Source organism: Mesocricetus auratus, unplaced genomic scaffold (genome assembly GCF_017639785.1).
Source record: "Mesocricetus auratus isolate SY011 unplaced genomic scaffold, BCM_Maur_2.0 Super-Scaffold_100004, whole genome shotgun sequence".
Taxonomy (NCBI): domain Eukaryota; kingdom Metazoa; phylum Chordata; class Mammalia; order Rodentia; family Cricetidae; genus Mesocricetus; species Mesocricetus auratus.
This window is the reverse complement of record NW_024429189.1, coordinates 44,456,107-44,469,230: the sequence shown is the minus strand read 5'-3', so window position 1 is coordinate 44,469,230 and position 13,124 is coordinate 44,456,107. Positions and strand designations below refer to the sequence as shown.

General features: G+C 36.7%; 1 protein-coding gene across 2 annotated transcripts in view; it reads right to left on the bottom strand.

Moving 5' to 3' along the window:
* The window catches only part of Agps (alkylglycerone phosphate synthase), a 95,071-nt gene that overhangs the window by 17,639 nt on the left and 64,308 nt on the right, over positions 1–13,124 (bottom strand). For both annotated transcript variants that reach the window (XM_040745623.1, XM_040745624.1), the window contains exons 13-17: positions 9,709–9,785; positions 7,809–7,921; positions 3,528–3,597; positions 2,382–2,443; positions 432–521 (exon numbers count right to left, since the gene is read on the bottom strand). In XM_040745623.1, coding sequence (XP_040601557.1) covers positions 432–521; positions 2,382–2,443; positions 3,528–3,597; positions 7,809–7,921; positions 9,709–9,785 — 412 coding nt within the window. The remainder of the gene's footprint in view (positions 1–431; positions 522–2,381; positions 2,444–3,527; positions 3,598–7,808; positions 7,922–9,708; positions 9,786–13,124) is intronic.

Below are 13,124 nucleotides of genomic sequence, written 5' to 3'. Positions count from 1 at the left end.
GCTGTGCCTCCACTGCAGTTTGTGGCTCCAGGGAGCAAGAGAGGCTTCTGTTGTCCAGGAGCTTGCACACTTGCTCTTCATGGCCATGAGGTCCTGAGAGGGCAGAAAGCCTCCGGGGCTGAGGGCTGAGGCACAGTTAGGACAGTAGAGTGAGATGTTCGGGGAAGTTTGCCACATGAAGTTAGGCCAAACCTACTTCTCAGCTGGAAAACTGTATTTTACAACTGTTTAAAAACAATACTTTGGGGACACTGGGGGGACTCCATGGGTAAATGTACTTCAGGGTAGACAAACAGGCTGATTTCCACGTGCACTGTGGTACACTGTGCCCACACTCACATGCAGCTCACACACACATATCCACCTTCGCAACACGTAAGTTTAAAACCCTGCTTTTCAGAACGAGTCTATAAACGACTATGGAAACTCACCTGCATGTAGAAAGAGGTGCAAACTGAACACCCTTTTCTTTGCACTCCCTTCTTATCCTCTCTTTTACATTTCTACACAGATCTATAACCCTAGAAAAGATAGTTGAATACAACATTAAGTTTCCTTAAGCTATTTCTTCATCAGTTCACGCATTTACATATTTATTTAACTGACTGGACTCCAGTTAGAAGAATAAAAAGAGAACATAAGCAGGTAACAAGGAAATGTGTAATGCTACAGTGGTAACACTATACTAACCCTGAAGACACAAGTCCACCTCAGCATGTACAGACTGAAATCTTCCCCTTCACACCATGTGATAGCAGGAGTCGAGGTAGTCAGGTCGTGAGGGTGGAGTCCTAATGGATGGAAGTAGTTTGTCGTAGAGAGAGAGAGATGGGAAGGCTTGCTTTCAGCCACATGAGGGCACACAAAAAGGGGGCCTTCTATAGACCAGAGGGCTTTTACCAGCAACCCCAGACACCCGAAACCCCCTGACACTACACTTCAAGGTGAGTGGGGAAAGATCTCAGTTTAAAACATGTAAGCCAGGCAGTCTATTGTAACAGTCCATACTAAGGACTATATCAGTAAGGAGCAGTATGATGGACTGAAGCTATCAGCGATAGAACTGACATGAGCTGCCTGCCAAACTATTGCTCCAAAGGGATCAATGGTGACGAGCTGGCGATTCTTCTTATTTCTAAGATTTAGTCCCCTTGTTAAAATGTACTTTAAAGAAATCTAAGAAAGGAGAGGTATGGTAGTACATAAAATATAATCCAAACAGCAGAGGCTGAGGCAAAAAGATCACAAGTTCTCTGTCTGGGCTGCATGGCAGGTTCAAGGACAGCCAGAATCATACAGATCTTTCGAAAACACCAAGTGAGCACTTTTGGGGGAGTGAATAACACAGTGATCCTATAGAGTGGATTGATCTCAAATAATTCTTGAAATTTGACTACCAGTACACCAAAAGCCAGAATCCACAGCAGGTTAAGACAATGTGGAAAAGACAGGTGCTTTCTAGAGGAAAAAATTAGGCATGAGAACAGGATATATACTGTTCAGGCATTATATATAATACTTAATGCCTGAATGGTGGTCAAAACGGATCTGCTGTACTTCATTAGTGACCAACAAGAGCTCACACATTTTATACAGGAAAGGTGAAATGTACGTATGTTCAAAGAAAATAAAATATACCGATGATTTTCTTAGGAAAGTTAACTCAAAAGTCCATGTTTATAAAAGTATTTCACAGTTTTTACTATTGATTCCCTACACTGTGTGAGCATTCATGGGTATGAATGTGTGTGTTTCCAGTAGAGAAACCCAAATAGTCCTATCCAGGACATTTTGTATCATGTGTTTTAGTACCAAAAGTTTGCTTAAATGTAAAAATAGAAATTATCCTTAATATCTTATAATTGGATTCCTTTCAGAAATTATTTAAATGCAAGGGAAGATTTTGTTAAATCTACACACACACACACACACACACACACACACACACACACACACACACACACACACACACACACACACCAAAACTAAATGAACCATTACAAAAGGAGGCAAAAAGGTTTTATAATCTGGGGTGGGAGAAGAAGGCTTTCAAAAGAACATTTAGGCATAAGAAATCACCTAAGCTAAGTCAAACTACACAGAAGCTTTTTGTGTTTGTTCAGTAAGAGTCTTCAAAACATTAACTTTAATATACTTGTTTGTTGAGTTCCAAGGAAATTGATCTTAGTTCAGAAAAGGGGTGGGATAAACAATGAAAGCAATGGTATTCAGATCACAATACTAATTTAAAAGAGTACCTTCTTTACTTCAAAGTTTCTTACAAAAATTTTAAACTTTCCATATTCACACACAAATAACATGGTCACATACATGCATCAATTATAAAGTATTTCAGAGTAAGTCCTTTTGTTAGGTTTTACCTGTCCCAAGGAGCAGACGTCTCAAAGGATTCTCCTATTATATAGTATTCTAAACCCAAATCCTGTAAAGATACACAAAAAATCATGAGATTACAACTGATGCATTAATTGATAAACCATCAGAATTTCTGGAAGTTGTTAGTAGTGTGCCTCTGGTCTAACCTCACCTGATGTTTGTCTCATAAGAAATTAGAAAGTTCCCACATGTGGCATGGCCTCTCTGAGGACAGGAGCCTTGTGTGCTGCTCTCCACAGCCTCAGCAGCAGATAAAGCATCTGACACAGAAAAGGAACCCTAATATTTCTCTAATGCACGGAGTCTCTCCAGGAAAACTTATGCATGTGTGGAAGAGATGAGAGAACAGATGTCACACACAGTTTCTGACTTGTGCAGAGTCATCATCACTTCTGAATCAGTGACTACTTGGAATCAAGTATTAATCTTTAAAGAAAGGATAAAGATTCATAAATCTTTAAGATGGATTATAAATCAAGTGACGACTGTTGCCACATAGGACAGTTTGACTCCAACCCAAGTATCGTTAAGAAAGGCACACTTGGCTTTCAGGCAGAGGCTGGTTCCCTTTCTTAAAAGGCAGAAAGACATTAAACCACCTGTAAGTTCCTCAAAAGCACACAAACAAGTCTTAAAGGGCCTTCTAAAATGTCACAGTAAATCCAGGCTTTCAAGTAAAATGATATGCTAAATTATACAGAAAAAAATGTATAGATTTTATCCATTCAAAGCAAGAAAACTACTATTTATAACCCAAGTCAATGTGGTGTTTGAATGAGAATGACCCCACAGGCTCATATATATTTGAATGCCTAGTCTCCAGCTCATAGGACTATTTGGGAAGGATTTGGAGGTGTGTCCTTGTTGGAGGTGTGCCAATGAGGGGGTGGCCTTTTCGATTTCAAAAGTCACACTATTCCCAGTTAGCTCTCCCTACCTCCTACTTGTGGATAAAGAGGTAAACTCTCAGCTACTGCTCCAGGGCTGTGCCACGCCTGCCTGCTGCCATGTTTCCTGCCATGATGGTCATGGACTATCATCCTCTGCCACAGATTAAGCATTTTCTTTTATAAGATGCCTTCCTTCATCATGGCAATAGAAAAGAAATTAATGTCAGAAATACAACTTACACGAATGTATGCAATGACATAAGTCAGCAAATAACCTCTCTGTCCATTATCTTCTCCAGCTGCCAGACCACTGAAAATAAAGAAGAAACTGTCAGTATGTTTTAACAGAATAAAAATAAAAAAGCCAAATTGATAATATCTCAAAATAACTGCTCAACACATTATATTCAGTTTTCTCTTAATTTCACAAATCATTAATATACCAGAGTTATCAAGAGAATGAGTTTGAATAGCAAATCTGAAAACACTTTTGCTTCTTTTTTTTTTCTTTATGGAGACAGGGTTCCTGTGTGTAACAGAGCCCTAGCTATCCTGGGATTCACTTAAGACTGGGGCAAAATAAAGGATATCGTTTTAGAAACACAATGCCAATGAACCAACAAGGTCAAATCACTCAAAGTGAAAAGTTCTGGGTTGGATGTGGGGTTGAGGCAGAGAGCCAAACAAAGTTCTAAAACCACCACAGTGCTGTGGCAAGAATTAAGGGGGATACAGATAGGTCTGGCCTTAAGTAGACACAGAGCAAAGTCAGGTTCTACAGCTAAACAAGAAGAAACAGTACAGAACTAGGAAGTAAAGCAGTTTTCAAGGGAGCTGGTAGTAGAAAGGAAAGACCATGAAGCCAGGGGATGCTACAAGACACCTGTGCGGGCAATCACTGAGATAGTGTATATGGTGGGAACAATCCTATGTGCTTCACTGGGTGGGACAAAGTCTACTTTTCCTGTCCTAGGGCAAGCCATTTTCCTTTCAATCCTTTGCTACCATCTGGTGATAAGGAATCCATTCCACACTGGGGTAGGTGGGCAAACCCTATAAAACCATGCTTTTTGAAAAAAATCTCACGGGGCTGGAGAAATGGATCAGCAGATACAGAAAGCCTGCTGCCCCTGGAGAGAACCAAGTTTGATTGTTAGCACCCACATTGGATGGCTTATCACCACCTGTTAACTGTAGCTCCAGACGAACTGACACGTGCACATATGCACTGGACACACACACATATAAATAAAAGGTCTGTAGTAAAGAACAACAACAATAAAAAAGCTGCAAACAGACATCCATCCTATATTCATAAGCCACGAAAGAGAATGAAGGGCAATTTAAGCTTACTTTTTATAATCATGGTTTTCTTGCAAATTTAGCTTTTGGAACCTCTTCTATTTCTGGTTTCAGAGCCGTCAATTTAGCCAAAATCAAATTAAGATACATTATGCAAGCAATCACAACCACAAAACTCAGAAGTGAACTATTTCTAAAGCTGTCAATTTTGCAGCCTCTCTCTCTATACATATGTGTGTGTGTGGTGTGTACACATAGTCGAGTGTTATTCTCACAAATCTGAAACATCAGTTCACAAGGTTCTTAAACAGAGTTAAAGAAAGAGTAGGTAGTTTAATGGAGAGGAAAACTAGACTCTCATTTTATGTACAAGGACCATCTGGCCACACTAATCACTATCATGCAACAACTTAAGAACATCATTTTTACCATGTTCTTAAGTTCCATTAAATGTTAAAACATCTGTCATGACTACTGACATATGAAGTTACTCAGCTCTGACAAGCATAGACAAACAATCAAAATGATCCCTTAACATTTGGCTGTTATGTCCATTGGGTCGTAGGTATTGAGGCATGTTCACTAGTGCTGGAGTAGGGGTAAAAGAAGGGCAAAATGAGTACAATAACACATAAAAACATTCTACATGACAGGAGCACTCCATTAAAAACAGTCAATTTTAGCTAACAAGACAATAAGAACACAGGACAAAAAAGAAAGGAAATAAAGGATGGATTAACAATGCCTTAATTAAAAACAAGCTCCACCAACATATACAAACTTTAGCAGACAGAAATGTGGTGGAGCCTCCTTCCCTCTGTGATGCACCTGGAGACACAAATGGGGACTCAGAGTTGGTGGTACAGCATTCAAATAAGAAACGCCCCTAAGTCTTTCTGAAGCAAAACTTCATGTCTACTGAAAACAGGGAAGTCAGAAAGCCAAAAGACAATGTGTTTCTAAGGATAAAAAATAAATAAGATAAAAATAGCCCCAAATCATTTTCCTAATAACCTGGATTGTTCAAAGCACAGATTTGTATATTTAATGAGGGAAGTCAGACAAAAGTACCAGAAGAACTTAATTTTACACAAGGAACAAACCCAGCAAAAAGAAAACAAGTCTCCAATCCTAATCAAGGCCCTTCCTCTTTGCTTTAAACTGATCTCATTTATATTTTTAATGGATAAAGGTGATGCACATTTATTTAAAGTAAGCAAAATTACTACAATTGTTCAACATCTCAGGAAGGTTGGAACATAAATCTCAAAGTTGATTTACTTTTATTTTGAGTTGTGAGCCACCATGTGGTTGCTGGGAATTGAACTCTGGAAGAGCAGCCAGTGCTCTTAACAGCTAAATTATCTCTCCAGCCCTATTTTTAAGTTGTAAATGAAAGTTCTTGTGGGAAAACAAAACTAGCATTAGTAACATTTATGACAGTTGGTAAATCAGATAAAATGACTCTGATAAAGCCCTACGGGTTAAAATACAATTAATTAGAAGAATAGAGCAGGAAAAAATATCAGGGAAAAAAACATTCTATTGAGTGTCAATAACTCATTGAAGAAGTTTTTTAATCAAACACAGACATGGAGTATGCTCTATGAAATGAAGTAACACCTCAGAAGAAGCAGGCTAAACTAAGTGTGAGGTAGAAAGAACAGTCACTTATCGTCACTAACCTCCTGCATTACAATAGCAAATGTGACACATTACTAGATACTCATCATCTTCTGCCTCCCTGTGAACTGCAATGAAAAGCATTATTTCCACAAAGTTGTGGGGGTGCAAGTGTCAGACAATAGGAGAAGAGGCAGAATTAAACAAAATTTAACCACATATCCAGCAACTCAAACATTATGACAAGATGTCTTTTTCATTTCTAAGTACATCTAAATTTTAGAAATCCCAATTAAATATTTAAATACATAAGAATCATTTCCCAGGCTTTTGCTAAGACCAAGAGAAAATATGTAAATAAAAAAATTTTAAACGTCAGTTTCTAATATTTCAGGCTAAAGCAGATACAGAAAAAAATTAACTTAAATCTACTTTCTGATTAATAAGCTTTTTTAAAGAGGAAAAAAAAGTATTTTAAACAAATTATATTTGTATTCCATATATCTTAGAAACTAGAAAATATAGGAACGCAGTATTTCTTCTGGAGAAGAAAATATGCACAATTCAAAGGCTAGAAAAGGAGTGGGACTTAAAATCCATTTAGATATTAAGTGTATCTGACTTAGAACTTCAGTAGTTAAAAAAAACATAAAAGAGAGAAAAGAGGAATGAATATCATCTATTAAGGAAATTCTGCTTGTAATTTCAGAAAGGACCAAAAATAAAAGAGGGACTTATTTTCAATGCTCAAAGATAGTACCAAAAAGAAAGGTAAAAACTAGACTGTTCTCACTCTACGACAATACTGAATACTAATCTAAACAACCCTAGAAATAAAGGGCTAAGTTAGCACATGCACAATGTGGAACACTGTACAGCACTCATCTACAACTGAAGTGAGTTTCTGAAGACAAGAAGAAAGGAAGGGAGATAACGTCTATAGAGTTCAGGGTAAGCTTAATGTTAAGTATGCCCTAACCCTGGACGAATGGGAAGACTAACAGGGAAGACTGCTGGCTGCTGCCCCTGAGCAGCAAGGGGAGCACGGCCTGACAGATGGCGCGTCCACTGGTGCTCCCACCGTCAGTCTGCTAATCCATCAAGCAGACAGAAGCCACCCCATCATTATTCAACTAGTTAGAGATGGACATGTTGTCTGTTTCTTTATACCAACATAAAACAGTAAGTGACAGGGGGTGGATATAGATAATTTATCAAACACCACAGACTAAACATAATTTCCTTTTAAAAACATACTAGCAGCATGCTTTATACATGAACTAGTAAACTGACAATTTTGTTTCATTTTTATACACAAATAACACATCACGTAGTTGTCATCATGAAAAAATCTAGGAAAAGCAAAATGTTTAACATTATATTAGACACACATTGTATGTATGTGTAAAATTATATCACAGCAACAGATCACTCTTTCTATAAACTTTTGGAATAAGAACAATATTTTAAGTTTACTTTCACAAATCACAATGTATTTAATAGCCAATCAAAATTAGGACTGCTGACACATACAGACTGTATGAAGCCATCACAACTTCAGCGTACTTCCACTGTGCTATAAATTCAAAGCCATACCCAAATTTTGCAGCAATGTCATATACTTGTTTTTCATGCTGAAGAACCTTCTCACGGTCCCCCTCAAACAGTAACGTGGCTACACTTAGTTGATTCGGATCAAATCCTTTAAACTACAAAATATAAAATAAAACTGTATTATTACCAGGATACCTTAGCCTATAAAATAACAAACTGAAACACATTTTGCTCTTTTCCTTCTGACTTGCCTCAATCACAGCAGCCTATTAGACAGTGAGCTTTGAAGCTTTACATGTCAAGTAACAAGAACATCTGATGTCCTACTGACTGTGGGAGTACCGCTAACAGGTGAGTATCTGCTGGACCTATGTGCGGTCCTGGGCTGGACGCCCATCACCACAAGAACACACACAAGACTGAGACATACAAAATATATCATATTTCAAAGTATACCCATAGTGTTATAATCAGCTACTGAAATAGTAATACAACAGGTAACCTGCCAGAATTCTAACTGTAATAAAAAACAAACACAGATTATAAAATGACAGAGCAAAGCAGCTGCCTAGAGTTAACATCTCTACAAACCAACCACAACACATTATATAATACCAACCAAAAAAGACCTTGTGCATGCAAAGAACTAAGACTAATTTTAAAAAGAAATATATAAATTCACTAGGGGAAAAATTAACATAGATGTTCCTGAATGCATAAATTATTTCAAATTTGCCAATACTTGTCCAAACTAATACACTAGAATATTCCAATTATAATAAAAATTCCAGTGATCATTTGAAAAGGACAAGTATCTAAAATTTTTCTAGAATAATGAACATGTGATGGTGGTAACAAAGAAACTTCTAAATAATAAGAGGTAAAACTACATTATATTTTTTAACTTCTTAAAAACAAAACAGAAACTATTATAAAGAACGAGTAGTGTCTATTTTCAGGTAGTGGTATATGTAATAAGATGCCTTAGGCATCAATGTAACAAGAAGTAGACATTAGTCACAGTCCCTAGTGTGAAGAGGAGGGGGTGAAGAGCAAGCTAGATCTCAGCTAACAGCAAAAGATTGAACTAAAACAGAAACAACAACAAAACCCTCTAACTGTCAATTAAAACAGGGAAGGGATATGATAGAGCTTAATGGTAGATCACTTGCTTTCTGGGTGAGACCCTGATTTCACTTCAAGCACTACAAAAAAACTGAACATCAGAAGAAAATAATGGGGGTTGAGTAATGGAATGTCCCTAAATATACTAGAAGAGCAAGGGTTTTTCCCAGCTTAGAAGTGATGAAAATTGTCATAAGAACAGACATAAAATTGAATCCATGGCACCAAAAAGAAAAACTCTATTAAAAAGGAGAGCACTTGATTGGAAAATGTCATTTACAAAACCCATGCCAAAGGGCACCTCATAATTCCATTACTTAAAAGGGTGTGTTTCAAAGTACAGTGGAAAACGAGTAACCTGCCCTAGCACACCACTATATTTAACCAATTCATATAAAATTACACCCAGAAAAGACAGAGACAGAGGTTGGTTCAATCTCTCTGGAGTTTGAAGAAACATTGTCTAATTAGGCAAAAGAATAACAAAGCCTTACCCCACAACAACAAAATGACACATTATTGCCTTCTTTCAAAGTTCTCAGAAATGAAAGGTTAAATAAATGAACCCACCCTCATTTCACTTCTGAGTACAACTATAAAATAAAAATAATTCAGACTATAGGAAATGTCACCATGAGACTATTTTTAGACTTCCGAACCAGAGACAAAGGATTTTGAAACTGACTGAACAGTTCAGTTGCCAACATACTCACTCCAACATAAAAACACAGCCTTATGGGAGGTGTATATAGGGAGAAGGCAAGAAGAAAACTCATGTCCCGTACATGTACAATTTTAGATTTTTCTTTATTCTTACCTTTGTAATATAAAACTTTTTTAATCCATCCAAAAATGATGTAAAAATAGAGGAGACCTGAGGTTTAAGAGCGTGACCTAGGAAGAGAGAAAAAGTTAACAGTTTAAACAGCAAATTATGTTTCTCAGACCAAAAGATGGCTTTAATTTAGAATCCTAAGGAAAGTAAGTTTTTACAGTTGTAATTTATATGGATGCTTATATTAAGATCTTTTACCTCTATATTCTTTCAAAGGTGACAGTGTTTTACTTATAAAAGCCATTGTTGCTTTTTAAGCCAAATTACTACATGTAACTAATACTATACATAATTTCAGTTATCTTTCAATGAGATAGCTTACACACAGTAAAACCACCTCATTAATTTTTATTTTATTAAGAACACCCAGTGGTAGCTGGTTTTGCTATCATTTTTTTAATTATATAGAAACCACACAGAACTATAATCAAATATGGAGTCCATGTGAGGTTTAAGGTTGTTTCTTAATTAATTCTTAACTCATCCAGAATTCTCAGCATAAAACAAGCAATTGCTTCTTTAATTTTAACTTGTGGAGTTAAAATTGCCAAAATAACACAAACAGCATCTTAGAGTCTGTTAAATTAACATCGATGCCTGCAGATTATGCTTAATTAAGTGAGAACTTTCTGTTTTCTCATCATTTTCAAAGAGGAGCAACTTCTCAGCACTTGAATGGTTCCAGTTAAGTCCCACATCTGCCTTAGTGCTATGAGCACAGTTCAAAAAACTATGCTGTCCTGTTTATGCGGAATTTTCAAAAAGAATCTGCAAGTATTTAGCAAACCTAAAACTGTCTTTAAATAAAGGTTTTTTTTTTCTAGCCTTTTCCGGGTTGAGGATTCTGAAGTATGTTAAGACCTTCCTTTAAAAGAAATGCAAATGGCAAAACTAGCTGCTACGAAAACACGCACTGACAAGCTCTGTTGCATTCCAATATATAATATTTATTGACTACATTTATCCCCAATTGCAATGACAAAACTAGGTTACATAAAAGACTAAGTAAAACAGATCTCACACAGAGACTAAGAGAACCTAAGCTACAGCTTCAACAGTGAAAAACTGAGAGACAGTCAAGAAGCAAACAAAGAAAATGACCTGTGGGGTGGATAGAGACCATCTGGATCAAAATTTGATTTGTCTAGAAATGTTTTTCTTTCCTATAAGAAGAGGTCAGAGATGTTTCTCCAGGATAACTTAAGCATTTATAAACTAGAAAGAGCACATACCGAACAGGACACACTATGCATTGACAACTAAAATTAAACACATAAATGTGTTGAGCTCTGATTAGTGATCAGGGCTGTAATCCCAGATATTCAAGAGGATGGGGCAGGAGAATTAAAAGTTCAAGGCCCACTTGGACTAAGACTGAGTTCAAGGCCAGGCTAGGCATTTTATTGAGACCCTGCCTCAGACCACTTAGTGGTAGAATGCTTTCCTAGCATGTCTGAAACCCAGCTTTTAGACCCAGTACCACCAAAGTCCTGAGTATGTTTTGAGTTCTTGCACAGAAGATTTAAATTATGCTTTATTCAAAAGTCTTCAAATCCATTTATCTTTAAACAATGCAAGAGAACTCCAAATGTTACTAATCCAGTGTGAAAAATACTTAAGGATACATGATCACCTTAATCCACTGACTCTGGTGGGCACATTCCCATTACATTGGTGGGATCAGCCACATTCATCCACAATACTGAATTAAATCAACTATTATAAAAGTGATACTGATTTAAGTGGGTTGACCATTACTAATAACTTAAAGACATTGGTACATCTTTTTTCCATCAAGTTACTGTTGCCTATTAAAACTAGTATATATCACATATATTTTGGTTAGCCTGCCTTATTTTTGTAGTAAATTAATTTCTAAATATTTTAGTCAGAAAGTATAAGTAGCATATACCATCAATTTCATGCTATATTGTTAATTCATCTAAAGGATTTGTTAACAATGTCTTTCTGAAGTTACCAGACACAGCTTAAAGCATGGAGCTTTGAAATCAGACAAACCGAATTTGATCACAACTCTCCTACTCACAACTTGTACACTCATCACCTTGAAGACCAGCTGACAGGTAGTGTATGAGAAATTGTGACACTAACAATGTGCTCAGCATTGTGTTATAAGTTATCTAGGGTTTGTTCACTTTCTTTTGCCAGTTCAACAATTAATTCGACCAACAGCTAAATGTCCATTATATGGTAAGTGCAGGATTATAGAGGAAGAAATATTCCTCAAATTTGGAAGTCTCATCAATGTGGTAAATATGCAGATCATGTCAACATACTGAAAAGTGATTAACTTCAATATATTGTTTTAAGGGTTGTATCAGGAAAAATAAAAATATTAAAAATAGTGTAATTAACAATAAGCCTTGTAGCCTCCAAAACAATACAGAGAAACCCTGTCTCGAAAAAAAACAAAAAACAATAAGCTTTGTAACTCATTAACTAGTGTAACACAAAACACTCATCAATCAGCCAGGTTGGTGTAGTCCTGGATATCACCTACTGCACTAAGAACTACTCTTTTAATTGCTGAATCATGAAATCATGATAGCCTATACAGACAGAAACGCAATGGAATCTGAGGAATAAAAAGTGTTATACCCTAAAGGAGAAAAGGGTGGCCCAAAGGGGAGCAGTATGTGCATATGGCCAAATGTGATATCGCTGAAACATATTCTCATTACGAAAGTCAACACTCTGTACAACTATATACGAATAAAGAAAGCAAACAAAAAGTCACAGCCAACAGAGGCATGGTATTTCAAAATGATCTCTCTGGTAGTTAAAGGGGGAGATGAAACATTGTACTAGATTTCACAAGGTCCAACTTTATATGCAAAATTTAAAAATTACTAAGAATTAAAAATAACGACTAAGTTCAGAAGTAGCAGGGGCTGTGTGGGAACATCTCTAAGCAAAGAGAATGAGGGCACCTGAAGACCTTTTCTCAACTGCCCATTGTAAACTGTTACACATCCTGCTCAAATAAAATCTGCTCAAATTACAGGTGCTTCCCCAAAGATGGGCATTGAGACAATTCACTACCTCAGTAACACTCAAAAGACAACACAGTTGGATATGACTCTCTTAATTAATACCTAGATCTCCAACTACAGGCCAAAACTAGTTCTTGATCTGTAAGAGTCTGGCATGCTCACTTAGGTTGTTATATAATATAATCATTTTTACCTCCATTAAAATCTAAGCTGCCCTAAGAGCCAGCCTATCTTAGCCTTTGGCATTTGCTACAGAGAAATGGCAATAATTTCAGGAACTATTTCTGAGTATTTAAATTCTTAAAGCTAAATCCCAAAGTAAACTTCCACACATGAAAGGCAAAGTAGCAACAACAACAACAACAAACCCCAAAACTGAAAAGT